The following is a 25,299-nucleotide window of genomic DNA, read 5'->3' as shown; positions in this document are numbered from 1 at the left end:
GGTGGCCTGCCTTTGCCAAATTCGAATCACCAAGTCTCCCTATGAATAGAATTCGAATGTTTTTTGAACCATTCAAATCAGTTAATCCGTGCGCCCAAAAACTTTGACAAAAAATTGCGGACACACAAAACACACACACACACATCAATTTTTTTCTAAGGTAGGCCAAAATGTTCAGAAACCTTCAAAACGTGAAGAAATGCAAAATTTTTATTTTCGGTTTTTGGCCCAATTCTATAAATTACCCTACGGGAAGTTAATAAAATATTGTTTAGTGAAGGTTCTAACAAATTAAGCATTTTTTATAATATTTTCCTAAAAACTATTTAAATGTATGGGTATTAGGATGAACCTTGTAAAATATAAGTGGATCGAAGAGATAAATTGAAATAGTTGATCTTCCTGCGTAATTCCAGAACCATAAATTTTCTTATATGGTACAACCTCATTGAATTAACATTTATACAGATTCTGAATTAATACATAAATACCAGAATAATCCAATGACTTGGTAATTTATCCTTAATTCTTAGTCTAAATCCTTAACTCATTAAAACGTACGAAAAAATCTTTCTTGGAAGGAAATTAGTAAAGTTAACGAGTACCTTAAAACTATACCTAGAACGCAGCATAAATTTTGGATATTAGAATATCTAAATCTACTTTTTCTGTAAAACTACTGATATCAATTTGGTTATCTAATAATTGCACAAATTAGCTTCCTAGTTCCTTAATATCTAAATATAGATCATCATAAACGACAGTGACTCTTCCTTCAAAAAGCAATAACAACAATTAACCTTCAAAAAGCATTAACAACATTATTGTTTTCAAATATAAATATTTTTAACGCTATTTATGATTTAGAATTTATCGTTATATAAATGTGTATAATGGTCGACACTAATAAATGTGTGCATCACGAGTGTTACCATCTTACTAATAAACATTATTCAAAATTGTTATATGATGTATTTATTTTTACTTAAATGGCATCTGTGCAGTAGCAAATAAGTTTTACTTCAATAGCGTGTGAACCTTACGCGCACTCTTTTTTTTGTATAATTTCATCATCTATCTAGTAGTTGCTCAAATATCAAAAACCTAAATATCTACAGGAATATAAGAATATTCTCTATGGTCTTGTATTAAAATTGTAAATTTTCCTTCAAAACATCAGTTGGTTTATCTAGTAACTGCTAGCTAAATCACCTAGTTAATACAAACTTGTGATTTTATCGGGGGAAATAATCAATTAACTGGCAATTGGAGAATAAATTACCACGATCCTTAACACATAGCAAATTTTTTCTCTGGTAATTGTTCAAACCACTAATCAATTTCTTAGTTATCCAAACTTCAAAAAATGTCTTCTTTCGTGACATATTGCAATAGTAACTCTTTGCAACAATAAAAAAGCAACAATATCCAGTTTCTTATCTGCTAATTGTTGATTAAATCTCCAAGTTCTTCAACACCAGACTTAAAATATGAACATTGGGATATCCCAATCGCGTGATACGTCCCAATAGTGCGTCTTCCTATTTCTACCAATATAATCAATTTCCTTATCCGGTAATTGCTCATTAAATTATCGCATTAATCATTCGCAAAAACCTGAAATATTCCTATGACGCGTTGATGCCGATGTCTTGATTATTATCACAAGTTGCGTTTTCAGTTTCGCTCGTAATGTTTCGTTATGGGAAGGAGAAATGCCGAGACAAAACCAGTTTTTGTTCATTTATTTTACATTTGATCCACCGAAAGAAAAGGCTGTTTGTTTTTATGATCCAAAATGATAGTAGAGCGAAATTGGTAGTTCCGCGTCACGATCCATGCGCAATGCAAATATGGAGATGGATAAGGATTCAATCGACTTTAGGATAGATTTACTGATATCGATATTTTCTTCTAGAGTGATATTGATAGATTATAGATGAACTGAAGAAATATTTAGAAAACCAGATACGTAAAGTGTCTACTTGCTAATTTGCCATTGAAGATTGCCAGACTCCATTGTTTTTAAAGTTGCCAGACTCCAAATAAATTTTAAATTTTATCTATATTTGCTCTTGATCAGTTAATTAACCGGCTCAAAATAAAATTTAAAACTAATGGTGCATGGCATCGTACCTTAAGGCAAATTGCCGGAACTTGCCGTACCACAATTAAATAATTGAACAGTAACAATTGTTTTAAATATTTTCAAAGAGATAATTATAATTACTATATGATTATTCGTTCATATAATATACAGTATATGATCTTATCACTCAAAACACTTGAAAATGTTTACATTAAAGAGAAGCCGAATGAATCCATCTGAGGATATATTTCTTTCTAGTAAAATAACGCATATAAAATATATACATTTTTAAATTGAATTGTAAATTTAAAACTTATGTATTTTTAATTTTCCGTAGGGTGAGTTCTAGTAATGGGACAAAAATCAAAATTGAAATTTTTTGCATATCTTCGCGTTTCAGAGATTTCTGAACACCACTAGCAATCGATTTTTGTTGATCAGGAGATGTGCTGATTAGTTTTTGGCAAAGACAGATATAGCGGCTTCGAAGATATTGAGCAAAAAGGAACAGTTTTTAAGAGAACAGATCAACCGATATGAATGATCCAAAAAACATTCGATTCGTAATGATGAGGAGAAGTGGTGATTAGATTTTGACAAAAGCAGGTTTAACGGTTTTGGAGATACAGAACTAAATGTGCAAAAAATTGTAGTTTTTAAGAGAAACAAGCATCCGATTTGAATGATTTAAAAAACTTTCTGCTTGTGTTGACAAAATGATTGCTTTAAGGTATTTAAAAAAAAATTATTTTCAATAAAAATTTTTTGTATATCGAAAAATAATTCGGAATTTAATTCTAATTCTAGCTGAAGTTTTAAACATCACTTATAATACTTCAAATAATTATAATAGTCTATTTGAAAACATTTGATATTTCTCGAATATTTCATTAGGGTACGGAAAGTTCCAGCAATTTGAATCAAGGCATGATGCAACACACCACAGTTATTATATATATATATATATATATATATATATATATATATATATTTGAAAATTTTGAGAAAAAACTGAAAATTTTGAAATTTAAGTATAAATTACACGAGTGAGTCCTTCGAAGTTGCTTTATAGGGTATGGAGGGGCGCAAAGGTCCATTTTGCATATATATTTTATAAATATGCTTTGTAAAATTCCCAGTTTACTCCCAATTACAAAAGTATGTTTTTTCAGTATGTTTCTAAAATTTGTTACTTGTCCTTTTTGCCCTTGAGCGGGGTAAGATGGTACATTTTATTAAAAAAAGTCAAATTGTAAAATCCAATAACTGATCTAATTAGTTAAATTCTCCTATAATTGTTTATTAAAACACTTTATTTTATTAATTAAATTTTTTTAAATTACTTCGAAATCGTCGCATCTCTTCTCTTAGTTTATTTAAATTGTTTTAGAACTAGATATAACAATCTTTCCAAATAGATTTATTATACAAATTTTTTATTACTATTGTTATTTATTTCAATAAATCATCCATTTTTATGGCTAACAATAAAATAACAAAATTGAAATGTTACTTGTTCTTCTGCAGTAAATAAATTGATAAATAAAATTTATTATATTTTTTACGACTCTATTTAAAACAAAATTGAATATAAAAGTATAACGGGTTATGAAGTAATTATAGTTATTTAGGTCATAAATTTAAACGTATTTATTCCTAGTATTATTCTTATTATCTGAGTGAACTTCAACAATAATTATTTCATGAATCATTTTGCAAATCATTTTGCTTTTAGGTCTTATTGGAGAAATAAATTAACTGTGAATTTGTTTTCAGCACAGACAAATGAAAGTTAATTTAATGAAATACTTGAAAAAAACTATAGATTTTCGACTTTTGTATAAAATTGATGAATCGAACAAGCAACTCGTGTAGGAATATTTTATTTAAAGAATTCAGGAGCAAAAATCAGTTGCATGTAAAAATACAAATCATTTTTTAAAAACGTAATAAAAAATTAATAATTTCATTAATATGTGTTCAAACAAAAAATTATCATGTCTGATAAAACTACCTTGTCCTGATAATTGTCTACTATTTTTCCCGTCCATTTTCTCCATATGTCAAGTGTATTGTATACGAGGTCTGTTCAAAAAGTTTTCGTAATTTTCGTTTTTTCAAAAAAATATTTATTTATTCGTCTACATTAATGTGGTCCCCTTCAAAGTAGTCCCCCCCAGATATAATACACTTATGCCAGCGTTTTTTCCAATTTTCGAAGCACCCTTGATATTCACTTTTTGATATGTCCTTGAGCACTCTCGGCGATTTTCTTCAATCGAGGAAAACCGCCGTCCTTTCATGGGTCTCTTCAACTTTGGGAATAGGAAAAAGTCACACGGAGCCATATCTGGTGAATTTTTGCACTTTGCAACACTTTATTTCATTTTTTACGCAAAATTTAATACAAATTCTTTGACTTTTTCAATTCTTCCATTGTAAAAATCGCCGAGCTCAGAAAAACACGTCGAACCTTAGCGACTACCACAGACAAAGTAAACAGTGAATATAGCTGAAAATTTCATCATACTTTAGGGGCATGTATACCAACACAATAAAAAAAAATTGACAATCAGACACTCCAGACCCGCGAAATTTAATTATTAGTAATTCCGGGTACTTTTTGAACAGACCATGTATATCCAGAAGAAAAAAGAAAACTGTTTCACGTCCAGCATGAATTATTGAATATGTGACCTCAGTCATAAAAAAGCAACATGCAATATAAAACGCCAACAAAAGCTTCTTTTTTCCTGTGGCGATGTTGTCACAATGGTAAAGGAATCAAAAGGGTTTTTTCTTCGTTCTTTTGTTACTAAGTAAGGACGTTATCCCGAAATAAAGGAACCGGAAAGGATAAGATCAGATTTTAGTTTGATTTATACACATTTCTTAGGATGTTTTTGACATCAATCTAATAAGTGGAAACAAATTGATGGATCATCTATTTTTCCATATACCATTTCTTGATTATATTAGTTTTACCGAATACCAGGAAGAAAAAAACGAAACCAAAAATATTTTAAGAAAATGAATAAATGGCCAAGAGCATGATAAAAATGATGAATAAAAAGTTATTTGAAGGAAATGAATATTAAACATGGTATGATATAACCATAGTCGGTGTTTCATAATAAAAGGAAAGAAAACAAAAAAAGATTAATCTCAGGAAGAATATTTTATAATTATGATAATCATAAAGTAAAATATGCTCGTTCTTTTATTACTGTTTCCTGCAACAAAGAACACTAATGCATAAATATTAGTATATACATAAAAAATTCATAAAAAGCAATTTTCCAATAGATAAAGTTTCAAACAAAATTTTTAAACTAGAGATGCATGGCATCGTGCCTTAAGGCAAATTGCTAGAACTTTCCGTACCAAAAATTTAATTTTTTAAAGAAGATTGAAAAAATCGATTTTTGCGATTTTTAAAATTTTTGAAAATAATTGACCTTTTTGAAAAATTTGATTCTTTATACATTGAAAGTTTTTGGAAATTTTGGACTTTTTTCGAAGCAATCGCGATACGTTAGCTGCGTAGAAACGAAATATCGAAGCGCGTGGGCGCCGCGTCGCAGTATCACGGATAAGCATTGGTGCGAAAAGTGAACAAAATCTGTTACTATTATTAAAATATGTTAATGTTAATAATTTGATGTGCATATGTCTTATGATCATTTTTGATCGCTAATTACCATTTTTGGCACTTTTTGTCCCGTATCTTTACGAAAACCTCATCAACATGTCTCCTTATCAATTCGAATCGAATGTTTTTTTTAATTATTCAAATCGGATGACCCGTGTTCCCAAAATCTTCGATGAAAATTTGTATCCGCACACACACACACGCACATACATACACGCATATATACACACATCCATTTTTTCTAAAGTATGCCAATGTGTTCAGAAAGCTTTGTAACGTAAAATACGCAAAAATGTTAATTTTTGATTTTTTTGCGAAAAGTAAATAAATATTGTTAGCAAATGTGTTTTGATTTTTGTGTTTCGTCCTATGAGATGAGATATTCAAATTTATAAATATAACTCATATTTATCTTTTATTACTTTTTTAATAACATGTCTCTAAGTAACAATTTTTATTTGTAACGTTTCCATTTAGTGTTTAGTGCATATTTGCTTGTGTTGTTCTATTGCCACTGAGGAAGAGTCAACTTGGGACTCGAAACGTATGGGCCCATGACTTCACCTTAACAAACAAAATATACTTTTCTTGATCTTTATTATCTGGATGGATGCCTTTTTAAAAAGTTTAAAGTTTTATCAAAATATTTATCACCATCCGAAAAAAATATCACACACACACACACACACATATACACATATATATATATATATATATATATATATATATATATATATATATATATTATTTCTCATACAAATTCTGTTAAAAAAGACCCAGACGCAGACTCGAAGTGAACAGGTTTTATTGATTTAAAACATCTATTATCCCTCTAATAAATTAATTTTAATATCTGAAATAATTTATGGATATATATCCATATTCCAAATATGACGTTGCCGGAATATTCAAACCGGAATCTTCCCCATATTTATTCTGTTATCAAGAGACTAATACCATTAATAATTTATGAGACAGAATATGCGACGTGTTTATAAATTATTCAGTCGAGTTCAATATTATTATCCAGAAGGAATACGACTCAAATTTACTTAACATGCGAATATACGAGACAAAATTGAATAATAAATATTAAATAAACGAAAACTGCGCAAATATCAAGCGGCGATAACATTTTCTCTTGACTTGAAAAATGACAATTTTCAATTTACAAAATCGTGCATATAAACGGTTATTCGAATTTTGATAGTTCTTTTTAGAGTTTGTCAAAGGAAATTCTAAAGATTTAATGAACGATAAAACTATAGTAATATTGTAGAAATAAATAACAAAAATTTCAAAAAAAACTTATCATTGTTTGACATTGAAAACATTTGAACTGTTATTTGCTATAAATGTCAATTCACTTGAAATTTGAATTTAGCTGAAATTATGAGCCTAGATAATATTAAAATATAATATACAAGAAAAATGTAATGTCTTCATTATTATTGCCAAAAAGCAGATGAGATGTGCCAGAAATTAAAATAATAGAAGATACAGTATATGTTTGGCAGATGATATTATAAAATTCAGTTCAATAAATAACGCAATTAGTCCAAAATTGCATATGCATTTTTTTTAAACTTATACCATAAATGAATCAGGACATCAAATAGGATATTAAAAAGTATCGGATAGGATATTAAAAAAATTGGAACTTTTGCATTGTAGACGCGAAAACAGGACAACGTCTATCGGGTAATCTAGTATATATATATATATATATATATATACATATATATATATATATATACATAAATATAAATTACGTACAATTTTTAACACATTTATCAATTCATAATCTTTTGACAGAAAACACGTTCTATTCCAGTTGGAAAATTAATGCAGCATGTAATCTACAATCAAGAAAATATTTTCTGAACGTGCTTTTGCATATTTAGCAAAATTATCATCCTTGAATAGATATATGAACTAAAAATAAAAATTTAAATTTGTTTAATTTTTTATATCTCTTTTAATGTTCCTCGATGGTTCTACAGATATTGAAACAATTATATTAATTGTTATAAATTATACTGAAAGAAAACTAGTAATATGTTATATGTTATAAATATAAATGTGACAAATTAAGAAATTCTTATGACAATTCCATTGGTATTCTATATGAAATCCTTTAAGGTTATATGAGTATATTGACTCCATCCATCCTCCAACACATAATTTAAAGTACAATGAGTTACTATTTATAAATCAAATACTCCATATATAAGAATCCTTACTGCGACTACTGTGCGTACATACATACACACACACACACATATATATATATATATATATATATACACATAGAAGAATAAGATGCCAATGACCTCCTAAGAACAATGCCAAAGAACATATTGACAAGTGTTAGGAACAATTGAAAATCCATAGAAGTTTCTAAATAAATTATTTCAATTTGAAATATATACCAAGGATTTTTTTGATGAGAAAAGTTGCTCGTAGAATGTTTTAAACACATTCGATTTACAACACAACAAATTAACAATAATCGCTTCTCATTATCCATCCAGCTCTTTGAAAATCCACTGACTAATTCATGCTTATAAATTTACTCTGGATTCAATAGAAAGAACCACCTCGAGAACTCGAGTTATTTATTTGGTAACATTTTTACTGTTTAATAGAACTCAATTATTTAGAAAAAGAACTGCATGCAGGCTGTGGCAATTGCTGCTTAATGGTACAGGGCAATTTGTTACCAGGAAAGTTGCATTTTATCTTACTGGAAAATAAATTGTTCCATTCGTCTTCTAGTTATCGGGATATAAAACAAAAGATCCAGTGAACAATAAAATATAGTTCCAGGGGAATTTTTAGAAGCAGCAGTAGAAATACAACATGGTTGTTCTATTTTTTGTTCTTGTCTTAATGACAATGATATAGCCCCAAAAATAAGACTAACTTTTATACTTTTTAAGCCAATTTTCAATGTAGATTATGGCAAATAATAGTAAACCTGTAAAGTTGCGTTATATCCAAAAGAAATATAAATTGCTTTCATTTTAAAGAAGACCATCTCAAAAATTCCTAGTTCAACAAGAAGTCTTAATTTTTGAAAACTTGGGGCCATTGTGTCATTACTTTTCACTATGGTACTAAAATGCAATTTATGATTACGGATTCAAAGCTTAGAAGAACAAAATTAATAAAAATTATACACAATAACCAAAAAATGGTCACATTTTCACCAAAGCTCTTGGTTGCACTTAAAAGCTCATAATTTTTTAACTAGGTAATTTTTTTACTATTTTTTTACCCCGTTTGGGATTGACGTTGAGTTCTGGGACACCATGTATATATATATATATATATTTATATGTGTGTGTATGTGTATGTGTGTGTATTTCTATGTTTAGATCATTTAGGCAAATACGTTTTAAAATGCAAATTAATTCGTAATTGCTGTAGACAGATAATCTTTAAAACCGGATTCACAGAACAGAAGTTTGCGCCATAGATACACAGATTATACAATTTGCATAAATATTCGTAAAAATGTAGAATAAACAATTCTAGATTAAGCAAACTTTTATATGAGACTCCCTTTAATACACATATTAATCTTATAAAATTCAAATTATAGTAATTACACTTATCCTAATAAAACTATATATTATTCATGAATCTAATTCTCAGTTTCTAGACAAGAAATTTATGACCGCAATTCCTGAAAGAACTAAACAAAAGGTCACAAAAAAAATTAATACGTGAAAACCAAATATTTGAAATAGGAAAGAACCTTACCAACTTTTTAATTAGTGTAAGAGAAGAATCTTGTCCAAAATTATAAACGAGCGCGAAATAAGAACTCAAATATAGAAGGGTATATGACGTCTGAGCGAACATTGCCGACAACAAACGCGGGCTCTCCCGATTGATCAAATGTCTTATGAGAACTAGCAGTCCATGTAGTGTAATTTTTATGACATACATACGTGTATATTTATATTTTATAAAATTTAATTTCAATATTTTAACAAAAATATTGTATCATATTTCATAAGACATTTATCTTTAGCTGGGAAACCATTCGAACATGTCAAAATATCATTGTTTTGAAAAATTTCAATTTTAATAAAAAAATGCAGGTTCTGCGCTGAACTGTATATTTGCTGCTCTAGATATTAGACATTCTTTTGGAAAAAAGACAAATTTAAACCATAAACTGAAAAAATCATCAAAATTCAACTACTAGATTAAAAAACAAAATTATTTTTCATACAATTAAACATAATTTGAATGCAAAAATCATTAAGCAATCTTCCAGTCTTCATGTGGAATTCCATCACACCGGGTCAAAGATCTTTAAAATATTTCTAATTGCGCTGAGTGTTCATTAGAAATTCATCAGTAAAATAATTATTAGAGACTACATCCCACTATATCAGGAATTTTAGATAATTAATTATTTCAGGGTTGGGCGAAAACCATATCATTTATATCACAACAAATAACACGTATCAAACAAACAACTATCTGACTTAGTTCAGTAAAACTCCCAGCTAATTCATCATGGTAGATTTTTTTTCTGTTTTTCAAAAATTTGTCTGGCCATTTTTACCCCATGGCAAATAGGTCCAATGTTTTTTTTTAATTTTAAAGAGATTTCACGGAATAATAGCTGCATTATTCAACCAATGCAAAAACTACATTTCCTGGATACATATATAACACTGTATATAATCTGGAATTTCGTCAGAAATAATCATCAGCAGATTTGGAGTAACTTTTTATACATTTTATCTTTGGTAAAATTGTTTTTTCTCACCATATTTACTTTTTCGTTTTACCTTTGCTAGGGTAAAGATTCAGTTGGTCCTTTTAACCCCATCCTGGTGTTAGCTTTTATAGAGGTTATATAAAAAAACTGTTGAATATAACTTAAATTTAACAAAAAAAAATCTTATAAGACTATAAGAACGTATACTTAAAAATTATATTAAAGCCACGTAAACTAAACAACAGTGCCTACAACAAAAAAATCTAACAACAAAAAAAAATGTTATGGATTTTCAAAGGTTGACGTTTATCTCCTAATAGCAAGGGCGTAAGAATAAATGTGATGGCGGGTTATACAAATTTTTATCTCTACTTTCAAATATTGTTGTTAAAAAATTCTTAACTTTACTTGTTCTTGAAAGTTCGTGGTTTTACCATTTTATCTGCAGACCTTTAGGCCAACCCTAAATATTATTCCATTACCTTATTCAGAAATAGTTCCATGATTATGCGGTTAATTACAACTCAACAGAAGGCTAAGTTTAATAGAATTTCCAAAATGCCATCCTTCCTCATTTTGAAAACAACAAAACTTCTAAATTAATTAAATCCTGCACGACCCAAAATGTTTTCAGAGTGCAAAAGTCACTCTACCTCTTAACTTCAACAAAACTTTCCCAAAGATAATCATCTTACATCCATTTCACATGTCTTAGCGACTATTTTATGTCCAATGGTAAGATTAAAACTTCAGAACTTTCAAGAAAACTATATTTTGCAATGTTTGCAAGTTTTATGACGTCTCTTGCTTTTTTTCTCGATTGCTTATTTTGCGAGAAAGAACTTTTAATTTGGTTTTGAAACAACTTTTCAAACTGTAACAAATTTATTATGTAATTCTCGAATCCGATTCGATCAATAAGTTCTGAGAAAAACGATTTCTTAATTGGGTTGGAATAAAGTAAGAGAATTGAGTAATTGTTTTTGAAAGGGATAAGAAAATTATAAAAAAGTTCTTTATTAGATGGATAATGAAATTTTTTTAGAAAATAAATATATATTGCTAAGGATAATTTTTGTGTTTAGGAACCTCAACATCAATGTATGAAATTCAAATCTATATTTAACATATAGTTATAACTAACCAAAGCAAAAGTCTATATTTTCACCAAAAAAATCGCATGGCTAATTTTATGCTTTCTCAAAGTTTGCCAAATTTTTTAAATTAAATATGTGTATGTGCGTTTATGAGCCTTTTTTGATTAAAATGTGGTTCATTATTAGCAAAATTTTGAACACAATTCGAAATGCAGGTATATTTATTATTTTCATTTACGGTGCAGAATTCTTCAAGGCAAAATGCCTCTTGAACCTAGTTTTATTATACTTCTGTAGTACAAGATCCAGGGATGTATATAAAGACTATTATGACACGGAATATATACTATTATTACACTATTTTATATTATGAGATAATTATATCACTCAACAACATACAAACTGCATACTTCCATATAGACTGAGAGCCAGCGACATATGAAAAAAAAAAATTTTAAATCCATAATACAATGAAAGTATAATTTCATAAGGACAATTTTGCACTTTCATGAATGTTGATTACTATCTTTCATTTTATTTAAAAAAATATATATTTTATGGCTACTTAATTTTTAACTTCCCGTAGAAAGTTATAGTAATCGCAAAAAAATCGAAAATAAATTTTTTTGCATATTTTAACGTTTCAAAGGTTTCTGAAAATTTTGGCATACCTCAGAAAAAATGTATGTATGTGTGTGTGTATATATGTTTGAATACAATTTTTCATCCACGATTTCGGGCGCATAGATCAACCGATTGGAATGATTCAAAAATCATTCGATTGCTGCTGATGGAGAGACGTGCTAATTAGTTTTTAGCAAGGACAGGTCCAGCCGTTTCGAAGATACGGGGCAAAAAGTGCCAAAATTAGTAATTTAATTTTGGAGGTAACGGAGCGCCTGATTTGAATGATTCAAATAACATTTTATTTTTATTAACGAAATGAAGAATTTTTGTATTTTTGCGTAGGCAGGTCTAGCGGTTTAGGAGATACAGAGTAAATTGTAAAAGATAAATGATATTTGCCGATTTAAAATGATGATTAGTCATATGGACATTAAATTATCAAAGATATTAATAATAACAAATTTTGTTACAATTTTTTCGGTTCCGTACCAAGATTTTTAAATTTTAAAGTTCACTTTTACGGTTCAAACAAATTTCAAAATCTTCAGAAAAATTTATTTTTTCAAAATTTTCAAAAATATACAAAGTTTTATACTTCGAATATAAATTTTAAATTTTAAATTAGGCTTAAAACTGTATATATTTCATATGCGTTATTCTACTCGTAAGAAATATATCCTCATTTGTATTCATTCGGCATTTCTTCTTAATGTAAATATTTTCAAGTATTTTGAGTGATAAGATCGTCTCTGTATATTATATGAATGAACAAATATATAGTGATCATAATTATCTTTTTGAAAATATTTAAAACCATTATTATTAATAATTGATCAACATTTATTGATTATTATTGATTTTTGCTCGAATATTTAATTGTGGTACGGAAACCACTAGTTTAAAATCTTAAAAATAAAATACAGAAATTGTTAAAATCTATTAACTAAAATCAATTTTATGAAAGGGCAATCTAACAATGACTACTGTAAGCGATTGAGATAATTTTTAGACCACAAATAAACTGATTTATAAGCTTCTATATCTTCTATATCTATAGATTAAAAATCTCAATTTAATTCGATAAATGTTATAGATATTTCCTTATGCGGATGCGGATGCGAATTTTTTTCGTCGCTGGCTGCCCGTCTAACTCTTTTTAAAATTTAATAACGAGTTTCTGCTCGTTGTATTATCATCATTATACGCGTTTTTGCTATTAACATAATCGCATCTTTGCATTACTTTAATGTGGTTACAGTAATATGTTTTATAAAGAAATATAAAAAATGCTATGATTTATTAGAAATACGTGGAATATACATGCTTTTGATATTATCTTACAATTAGTTTTCTGCTTTTGTTCGCACTAACTTTTACATAAATTAAATGAATAATGTTGAGATAAACTAGTGGTGTATGGTATCGTAAGGAAAATTGCTGGAACTCCGTACCAAAAATTATTTTTTTTTAAAAAGAATTCAACTTTCTTTTAAAACTCGATTCTCGAGATTTTTAAAATTTTTGAAAAAAAATTGACCTTTTTAAAAAACATTGGTACGAAACCCATAGAAAAGTGAACAAAATTTGTTATTATTATTAAAATATCTTTAAAATGTGATAATTTGATGTGCATATGTCATATGTCTTGTCCGCCGATGGCTTTTTTTCAATCTATCACCATGAGAAATTTCGTAAAAAACCAAGACGAGTAAACCCATGTTTCTCCTCGTGAGTCTCAATATCTCCATACACCGCCGCGTTGTTTATTAAACCATATAAATATTAATACATATTTACAATACCCAAGAAAACATGAAAAAGTCACATAAAACCAGTTCTTATATTGCAAATTAATTCAAATATTATGCAACATCTCGTATATATCGATACTTTACAAAGAACGTGACCAGAAGATCGATATTGCGAAATGTGTCGAGTAGATATCACACGGAGCAATTACTAACAGTTATATTGTCAGCGATGTCACCTAGGATGGAAAAGGTAATAAAATCTTTTAAAATAAGTTTTAATGATGGCGAATAACAGGCAGATAATTGGAATTTAATTCTACTAATTACTATATAAACGAGCTGATCACATTTACCGTTATTTAATCATGATGGATATTGTTGGAAATGTTTGTAATCGATTAGGAAGTGAATGAAACTGGTAGAGGAAAAGTGAAGTAGTAAATTTTTTAAATCTTCCAGAATGAATTGAAACTGATTGTGAGAAAATTTCTTAGTTTCGTAAGTAGGGTCGAGCCAGTCTTGGAAGTCCACCATCAATATCTCAAAACTAAGTAAAGTTAGGAATTTTGTAATAACAATATTTGAAAGTAGAAGAAAAAAAGAGTGCGCGTAAGGTTCACACGCATTTGAAGTAATTGCTACTGTGCAAGATGGAATTTAAGTAAAAATAAATATATCATATAATAATTTTGAATAATGTTTATTAGTAATATGGTAACACTCGTGATGCACACATTTATTAGTGTCAACCATTATATACATTTACATAAAGATAAATTATGAATTATATATTTATAATAGCATTAAAAATATGTATGATATTTAAAAACAATAATGTAATTAAAGTCAAACTACAAATATGACATGATCGGTTTATCATTGTAATGAGCATTTAGAAATGAACCTTCACTAGAGAAATGAAGTAATTGCTGATTAATAAATTCTATAATATTCGTTCACACAGTGAATTATGTTAAACAACGCCTAAACAAATATTGTTTTCGCAACTTCACTCATCATGTAATCGTGTTTGAAGAACTTAATGTAATTAAAATTAACATACATTCATTGACTGCTCGTATTTTTTTTATTATTTTGCTGGTGATACAATCTCATTCTTTAAACAGTTGTAATATCTGTCTTGCCTCAAAAATCATTTCCATTTTAATAACTTCAAAGATTTATAGAAACAACGAATAATATAGAAATAATTACTAATCAATAAACTTACGTTTAGTACACGACACAAATTTTTAATTTGTTTTATTATTTTCAAGGAACAGGGTAAAATATCCATCTGAATCAGGCATTTTTCATTAAATCAAGATTTGTACTACGATGTAACTTTAAAATGTTTATTTATCTATGCCGATTTCTTTGTTGATATCGGTACCCATACAACGTTGATTTCCTGTACGCATACAACGACAGATCTCTATTCACATACACGACGACTAATCACAATCGACCCGTATTGAAATGATTTCATCTAGAGCGAATGACATACAGTTCGTGCGTAACGCTATTTCCGTTGCATTTGTGCGGATTTACTAGTCGCTCCTATAAAAGTTTTACCTAAAATGTGTATAACCAGCCATCACCTTAATTCTTGCAACGCCGCTATCAGCAATGTTTTAAAATTCATGACAAAAATATTTTTTTTCGTTATTATTTTTTTTGGCACTATTGTTCAGTTTACGAGACCTTGATATAATTTTTAAGTATACGCTATTTATTTGTTCTATAAGATGCATTGTTTATTTTAAGTTAAATGCAACAGTTCTTTTATATATAACCTCTTATAAAAAGGACCAACTAAACCTTCACCCAGACATCTTTCTCATCACTTATCAGCAATAGAGAGCAATGGTAATAAAATAAAATATTGCTAATGGCAATCTGTTCGTATAATTTTATCTGCAAGTCGAGAAGAAAATCATCTTCACCATTTATCAGTTACATGTAAATAAATAGAGAAAATCAACTTACCTGGTCCGGAAACCAGAACCATAAAACTGAATGGTACCAATACGACGGCTGCCATTACGAGCAGACATCCTCGCCTTCGTAACGGGCTCAATAACCAAGACATTGCTTCGCATTACACAAAATCTGAAAATAAAAGATAAGTGAATTTAGAATTATAATAGATAAGTTCAGAGCAAATAATAATATGAATTCATATTAATTATCTATTGAAAGCAAGCTACTAATATATAATACTACAATTAAGCCGATATGGACCTACGGTTTGGAATTATGGGGATGTGCAAGAAAATCACATATTGATACAATTCAACGAGCGCAATCAAGAATTCTCAGGCAAATGTAAAGGCTCTATATGGTATGTCAGTAACAAAATTATTCATGACGACTTGAACATTACCATTCGGAAAGATGTAATTATCAGTACCAGTCATCCGCCATTTTGAGAAGTTGGAATCCCATCCCAATGAAATAGTGAAAAATCTTCTTAAAGAACCCTGTTGCTCTATGAGACACAGAATAAAGTTCAAATTGATTTAAAGACAGATCAAATTTGATAAAGGCCAGACCCAATCCATGATATATACCTGAGCTAGATTAATTGACCACTCATTGGAGTGGATACTATAACAATTTTTAAACTTCATCATTCATTTATTCATGAGTGCGTGTATGACTGTGTATGACTAGACTATGTATATCTGTGTAAGTGAGTAGAAACATAAGCACGATAGCACGTAGAATTTTGTAATAAAAATCTCATAGAATATATAAGAAACAAGCTCAATATTTCGAAAAACGTTGAACCAAAAGTTACTACAAGATGAGTTTTTTTAGCATTCTGATCAATGGGTTAACTCAAATTATAGCAATAGGTATAAAGGTCAACACATTATATATAGAAATGCTGAATTAAAAGTTCCTATGTAGAAACAGGACATAATTTATCTTTCATTCTTATAATTCAAATGATATTAGTTAATAATCCAGACACAATTACTATTTTTCAAGGTTTCTGACAGTACGTGCGGATTTTCGAAAGAAAATTAAAGATTTTTTTTTCTTCACAAACAAAATATTGACAATCACAGCAACGAACTTGCAGCCAAATTATATGATACAACTTTAGAATACATACATAACTTATTCAGTTAGCACAATAAGGTTTTTACGTTATCGTCTAGGAAAAATGCAGACCTCTAGGTTTAATACTAGATAAGATTAGTAGATTATTTTATGTTTAATTTAATATGTATAGTTTAATTTGATTGATTATTTTATAAGACTACCTGGATCAAACCTGTTTTAGTTTAACAACAATAATATTAGAACCGCCAATGGGCGGCCTGATATGCCCTTTCTATTTATATTAATCAAAAAAATTACTAGATGTCATATTTATAGACAGTTGTAATTAATAAATGAAATAAAAAAAATTCTTTGAACTAAATAATAGTATTCAATGCAGACATTATCGTTCGGTTCGATGTTAAGATAAAAGTAGAAGATTTCTTTGTAATCGGCTTCAACTGGATGACCAGAGCGTTTATTATCTTTGAGTAAAATAGTGGGGTGCATGGCATCGTGCCTTAAGACAAATTGCTGGAACTTCCCGTACCGTAATTCAGCATTCGAGGAATGAAAATAATCAATAATTGTTTTAAGTAATTTCAAATAAAGTATTTATTATAAATACATTCTGTAAACTTATAATAAGTGCTTATTAAATTGTTCTATTTTTAATTTGATTGTTTTGATAATTTAGAAGTTTTCTCAAAATATTGAATTTTTTTTTAAAGTTTGAAATTTTTTAGATCTTTTCTTAAAAAATGCCTCTTTTTAAAAAATTTGCGAATTTGGAAATTGTAAGAAATCGATTTAAAATTTTTCAAAGTTTAGTTTTTTTTTAAAAGTTATGAAAAATTTCGAAAATTTGAATATTTGTTTTTGAAAATTTTCAAAATTACAAAATTTTCTGTAAAAGCATTCTTTACACACCGTCTACTCGAGCAAAATGTTTTTTGAATTAACTTAAATGATTTTACACCCTTTGCACTTCATTCCTCCGGAACGGCTCCATACCTTTAAAACGCCCTTTTGCAAAAACGACTCGCGATCAAGTACGAACCGAAAATGTCGAGGACGAAACCCAAAAAAATTGACACTAAATGTTTAAAACACAAAATTATTAAAATCTCTACAGAATAAATATTTTTGACCGAGAAATGGCATTTTTTTAAACATTTTTTTAATTGTGAGTCTATAACGGCTGGACCTGCTTTTCCAAAAATGTAAACAGTTCATCGTTGAGTCAATACAAGTACAATGTTCTTTGAATTAATCAAATAAGATGCTCCGTTCTCTCAAAAACTAAATTACTATTTTTGGCTCTTTTTTCCCCGTATCTTCGAAACGGCTAGACCTGTCTTTGCCAAAAACTAATCAGCACGTCTTCTTATCAACACGAATCGGTTGATCCGTGTTCCCAAAATCACACACACATCAATACAAACATGCATGCATTTTTTCTAAGGTATGCCAAAATCTTTAAAACGTAGTGATATATAAAAATTTTCATTTTCGATTTTTTTTGGCGACTACTATAATTTACCCTGCGGGAACTTAATAATATAATAAACTGTAGTTTATTTTTACAAGATAATGTAAATTTACAATTATAATGTGGCGATGCTTCTAATAATTTAAATAGAAGTAGTTAGAATTTGTTCGTTTCTAGGTAATGTTTTGTCATCGAGTTATTGTGATGGGATCGTGCAAAAATGCAATAACTCCAACCTAGTTCATTAACAAATCTTACATAAAATGCAAATTAGCTATCGATTATTCTCCGTGCAGCATCGGTCGGTATGCAAGTGCATATGATGCATTATCTGTGCAATCATCATATGTTCGTGCTTTTCGCCGAGGCGTGTTATCATGTGTACAAGCAAGTCAGATATCAGATAGCGTGCAGCAAATAACGCGTAAGTTGATAATATAATATAATACATAGTAGGCACTGAATATTTCCCACAGATCGACAACATCCACAGATCCACAGATCCTGATCATGGAAACAATTGTAAGAGACATAGGAATATTGAATCGAAAGAGGCGGAGCGGACCGAGAACCAGAAGCTGATGGCCAGATGACCAGTTCAGTAAATACGAATGAATTGGTCTATATTTTTTAGTTCCAAAGAAGTCAAAAATGTCTTCACGCTTTGATCAAGAAACAATAGAAAGCCAAGGTAGAAGAGAAAAGCATTCTTCCGCCTTCTAGTCCAGTCATTTGGTGCAAAAAAAGGCTGTTGCCGGTACAGTGCTCCGGGAATTCTGAAAATTGGTAATCTTATGGATTTTGAGGTGCTCTTTACGAGAATCAACTTTGCCACCTCAAATTTGAACGGCAAGTTGCCGCTATATTGGAAAAAAGTCGTCAAACAACAGCTTTTTTAAAATATCTCCTTTCTGGCTGATTCTACGATAAAAGTATATATGTACGAATTAAACTAGATAAAATTTCCTACAATTCTTTAGAAAACCGTTTTTTTGTAAAATTGATAGTTTGAGAGCATGGCCGCCTCAAAGTCTTTGCTGCTCTCGCCGTAGTATTAAATCTCTCCATATATGACAGCACTTTGAACTTGACCACATTCTCCCTAATAAATAAATATTTTCAATGTTAAATTAAGCGAATAAGATCTAGAAATAAAATAATTCAAATATTTTTCTGTTTTTTTGCTGATTTTTTAACACTTCAATGGCAAAGTAGCTATAAGTAAGTATCTTGAACGCACAGCCTCACAATTCTATGCCATAAGTCCATATTGGTTTTATTACTATCTTGTAAATCAGAAGTTCTGAAAGATAACGAATGCTCTGATCGATCAGTTGAAGTTGATTACAAAGGAATTGTCGACTTTTACCCTTACCACCCAACCGAATGATACATTCTGATGTCTAAATTGAACAACTAACGAAATTAAAAAATGCAGTTGAAAACAAAAACGGTCTTAATTGGCAAATGGGAAAGGAGATTTATTCCATTATTGACATCACATATTTTCGGTTACACGGTAAAAATTATTGAAGCTTGATGGTTATATTTTGTCACATTCACCATATAGTTCTGACCTTTCTAGTTAATTTTATTTCTTGGGAATCACAAGCCATCACAATATAGCTTTTTAAATAAATTCACATTTTCAGAAAAAACATGCGGTCTGATAAAGGTAGACAAATCAAGTAACCAGAAACAACTTATGAGCAGATCTTATTAGGCAATACGTCAAGTTGAGAAATTTTCAAATTCTCACTAGAAGCATCTACTGAAAATTTGATTACTTTTTCATAGTTTTTTAACTTCTAAACCAAAACAAAATTTAATAAAATGTTCTTCTATTTGCGCTTGGAAGAAAACGACAAACTTTTACTTCAAACTTCTAACAAACTACAAACTTAATATATTAAAGCAACTTCTGGTAAATATGTCGTTTCTGATATGAATCCAAAAGCGAACATCATATATAGAACTTGAGAAATAATTAAAGACTAACTTGTGAAGATCATATTTTTCGTAAGATTCAACAAATCGACATAAATAATAAAAGATTCCAGAATAGTTTTTGATCTCAGCAATGCAGTAAAAAGTTAAAAGTCTAGACTTTGGACAAGAAATGATCGCCTTTGATACTTATAACTAAAAAAATCTAATTTATATAAAAAATGGTTTATTCAAAAAAAAAACACACGAAAGAAAATGAGTTACAGACTTGAATTCATATCTTCTACATTATATAATTAAAAAATTAATTAAAAAAAATAATTTAATTAATTAAATATTATTTTACAAGTCTGCTCCTGCTCTGTAGGAATGTGTCTAAGAATTCAACTCAAGCACGTTTAGCATTAACTATAAAATAAACACTAACAATAGCACATAACATAAAATAAATATCTTACCATTTTCGTCAAAGAATAACAGAAATGTATTGTGTTCGAATGCAAATTTCGCATTGTGGTTTTACAAAGGATTTCAAACGAAACATTGCACATGGATTCAGGCTATACCTTGGCAGTATGATAAATAAATAGTGTTGTCATAAGAAGACTACATTGCACATATATCGCAATATTGCAAAACAAATAACTAAATATATATATATATATATTATATATATATATATATATATATATATATATATATATAAGATATACAAGCGTTAACGACCTCTTGTGTGTTATTTCTAGACTCGTGTATTGTAATGCATTTTATATACATAAAGTTTTATGTGCAATAAGAAAAATAAACAAGGATAAAAGGACAGTCGACCATAAATCTCACCTACACCAGAGAGTAAATCTACAAGTAAATTGTTTATATATTTATTTCTTATAAAAGTCTTTTGTCATATTGTAAATGATATCTCTTGTTGAACCTAAACAAAAAATAACATTTAACTTTCCGTAGGGTAAGCTATAGTAATCGCGAAAAAATCGAAAATATTTTTTTTTGCATTTCTTTACGTTTCAAAGGTTTCTGAACATTTTGACTTACCTTAAATGGATGCATGTGTGTGAGTGTGAGTGTGTATTTGTGTGTATGTTTGGATACAATTTTTCGTCCACGATTTCAAAAATCAAAATCTAAAAATAATCCATTTTTTTCAAAAATTTCAAAATTTCTCAAAAATCTTTTTATTTCAAAGTTTTGCAATGTTTTTTTTTAATAATTCAATTTCGGTATGGGAAATTACAGCAATTTGCCTTAAGGCACGATGCCATGCACCACTAATTAATTTTACAAATTAAAAAAATTCGGATATTTATTATGGTAAATAAACTGAAATCACGAATATTTGCCAGTTTAAAATTTATAAAAGCTTAAATTTTTTTTGAAAATTTTGAATCATTCAAACCGGTGCTCTCTCACGAAAAAACATACATACATACTACACAGCAATACATACATACATCATTTTTTTCGACAGTATGCCAAAATGTTCAAAAGACTTCAAAACATAAAGATATGTAAAACTTTGATTTGATAAAATAAATTAAAGCTAGAAAAATAAATTAGGTAAGCAAATGAGGAAATATTATAATAATAACTAACGTCATTCTTATCTTAGCCAATTACGCGAATGAAAATTTAACAATTCTATGACGAATGCGACCACATTTTAAAATCATACTATTATTCATCAGCGGTTCTACAAAAAATTGTTCTAAATAAATAACACATTTAAACAAATATTTTAGTCTGATGTCGTTTCTATGAGAATATTTAGTATTTCTTTTATTAACTTCCCGTAGGGTAAGTTATAGTAATCGTCCAAAAATCGGAATTGAAAATTTTTACATTTCTCGACGTTTTGAAGGTTTCTGAACATTTTGGCATACTTCAGAAAAAATGGATGTGTGTGTGTGTGTGTGTGTGTGTGTGTTTTGTATGTCCGCGTTTTTTCGTCCACGTTTTCGGGCGCACGGATCAACCGATTTGAATGGTTTAAAAAACATTCGATTCCTATTGATAGGGAGATGTGCTGATTAGTTTTTGGCAAAGGCAGGTCCAGCCGTTACGGAGATATGGAGCAAATAGTGCAAAAAATAGAAAGCGAGTTTTTAAGAGAACGGATCAACCGATTTGAATGGTTTAAAAAACATTCGATTCCTATTGATAGGGAGATGTGCTGATTAGTTTTTGGCAAAGGTAGGCCCAGAGGTTTCGGAGATACAGAGCTAAATTTAAAAAAAATGGCTGTTTTTGAAAGAACTAAGCGTCCGATTTAAATGATTCAAAGAACTTTCTGCTTTTTTCAACAAAATAATTGATTTTGGAAAAAAAAATTTTTGTTTCTAATTTTTTTTTCAAAAAAATTTTTTTGTAATTTTGGATTAAAAATTCAAAAAATCACCCAAGCTAAGAACAGTCTAAGCGCCACTCTGGTACAAATGTTTACCCAAGTGCGTTTAGACTGTTTGTGTACTGGAGCAATTTTCCAATTTTGTGAAAATTATTGAAAAATGTGAAAATGCCGCCAAGCTGAGCACAGTATAAGTGAAAATGTCGCACAGAATTATTTGCAAATGCGTTTAGACTGTGACTATGCGGGAGCACTTTTTCAATTTGGGTAAATTTGGCAACTAATTTTTTTTTTTGGAATTTGATTCGAAATGAAATGACGATTGTTAATGTTCTGGAGATGATAAATTGATTTATTTATAATTAATTTTCCATAGGGTAAGTAATCGCAAAAAAATCGAAAATGAAAATTTTTATATATCTTCACGTTTCAGAGGTTTCTGAATATGTTGGCATACCTTGGAGAAAATTGATGTATGTGCGTGCATGTGTGTGTGTTCGGATACAAATTTTCGTCGACGATTTCGGGAACACGGATGAAGCAATTTGAATAATTCAAAAAACATTCTAGCCGTTCCGGAGATACGAGGCAAAAAGTGCCAAAAACGGTAACTCAGTTTTTAAGAGAACGGAGCGTCCGATTTGTATAGTTCAAAAAACATTTTACTTGTATTAACAAGATGAAGATTTGATCAAATTTTCATGAAGATGGGTCTAGCGGTTTCGGAGATCTAGTAAAAAAAACTAAAAAAAAATAACATTTGGCGGTCAACAATAATCATTAGACATTAGACATATGCATATCAAATGATCAGATATTTTATTGAGATTTTAACAATAAGTTTAAGTTTTGTTTACATTCCTATGGGTTCCGTACTATTGTTTTTCCGTTAGACAGCGACGCGGCGCTTACGCGCTTCTATATTTCGTCTCTATGCAGTTAAAGCAGTACGATTGCTTTGAAAAAAAGTTCAGATCTTCCAAAGTATATCAAAATGAAGATAACATTTTTTCCAAAAAAAAATTTTTATAAAAAAAATTGTTTAAAAATTTTTTTTAAAAAAAAATTTTTTTTTCAAAAAAAAGTAATTTTTTGTCCGATTTAAAATTTCTAAAAAATCTTATTTTTTCGAAGTGAAATTTTTTCAAAAATGTTAATCGTTTTTAAAAAAATAATAATTTTTGGCACGGGAAGTTCCAGCAATTTGCCTTAAGGCACGATGCCTTAATTGCCTTAAGACAGAATTCCACTTACAGCTAGTTTTAACATTATATTAGAAAAAACTTTTATAAGACAAATATAAATCCATTAAAATCCATAAATATTGGAACCCATATACTATTAATTAAATGTTTTCTGCACCTGATTTATCAATATATTTATATAGGCAATATAATATAAATTCATATAGCAAATATTAATTTCCGTTGTCCTTATTTGAAAGCATACTTAAATTGAATAATAGAGAAACGATTATAAATTTTTCAATACAGAAGAATTATTATTGAGATATATAAAGCTTATTAGTGCCATTTAACAGTTTAATTCACTTTAGCATACAATGAAATATGATTTTCAACAAGGAAATCGACATAGCTAAATAAACATTTTAAGGTTACATCATAGTAAAAATATTGATTTAATGAAAAATGCCTGAATCAGAAGAATATTTTACCCTGTTTCTTGAAAATAATAGAACAAACTAAACATTTGTGCCGTGTACTAAACGTAAGTTTATTGATTAGAAATAATTTCTATATTATTCGTAGTTGCTATATATATAAATCTTTGAAGTTATTAAAATGGAAAATATTTTTTAGGCAAGACAGATATTACAGCTGTTCAAAGAATGAGATTATATCACCAGCTACAAAGTAAAAAAGATACCATCAGTCAATGTAATTTTAATTACATGAAGTTCTTCAAACACAATTATTATATGATGGGTGAAGTTGCGAAAACAATATTTGTTTAGGCGTTGTTTAACATAATCCACTGTGTGATTAAATATTATAGAATTTATTAATCAGCAATTACTTCATTTCTCTAAGGAAGGTTCATTTCTAAATGCTAATTACAATGACAAACCGATCATGTCGTATTTGAACTATGGCTTTAATTACATTATTGTATTGTAATTTTATATATATTTTTAATGCTATTATAAATATATAATCTATAATTTATCATTATATAAATGTGTATAATGGTTGACACTAATAAATGTGTTCATCACGAGTGTTACCATATTACTAATAAACATTATTCAAAATTATTGATGATTTACTTATTTTTACTTAAATGCCATATTGTACATTAGCAAATAAGTTTTATCTCAATCGCGTGTGAACCTTACGAGCACTATTTTTTATTTTAATTTTATTATTAGTATTGTTTCATGTTTATAAATAACTGTAACAAATAGTTTCGACCAATTGATTGATAGATGTATCTTTATTTATTAATTGAAACCAAAATAGAGTT

At 28.8% G+C, this 25,299-nt stretch overlaps 1 protein-coding gene across 1 annotated transcript in view; it reads right to left on the bottom strand.

Annotated features, from left to right (window-relative positions):
* LOC113379010 (alpha-1,3-mannosyl-glycoprotein 4-beta-N-acetylglucosaminyltransferase A-like) overlaps nt 1-16,052 on the bottom strand; it is an 87,096-nt gene extending 71,044 nt beyond the window's left edge. The window contains exon 1 of the mRNA XM_026619511.1: nt 15,950-16,052. Coding sequence (XP_026475296.1) covers nt 15,950-16,052 — 103 coding nt within the window. The remainder of the gene's footprint in view (nt 1-15,949) is intronic.
* Between the last annotated feature and the right edge of the window lie 9,247 nt (nt 16,053-25,299).

This window comes from Ctenocephalides felis, unplaced genomic scaffold (genome assembly GCF_003426905.1).
Source record: "Ctenocephalides felis isolate EL2017-DRISC unplaced genomic scaffold, ASM342690v1 CF-g0.4_SCAFFOLD_00845, whole genome shotgun sequence".
Lineage (NCBI taxonomy): Eukaryota > Metazoa > Arthropoda > Insecta > Siphonaptera > Pulicidae > Ctenocephalides > Ctenocephalides felis.
Note: the sequence above shows the minus strand (reverse complement) of the source record. Positions and strands in the feature narration are given on the sequence as shown.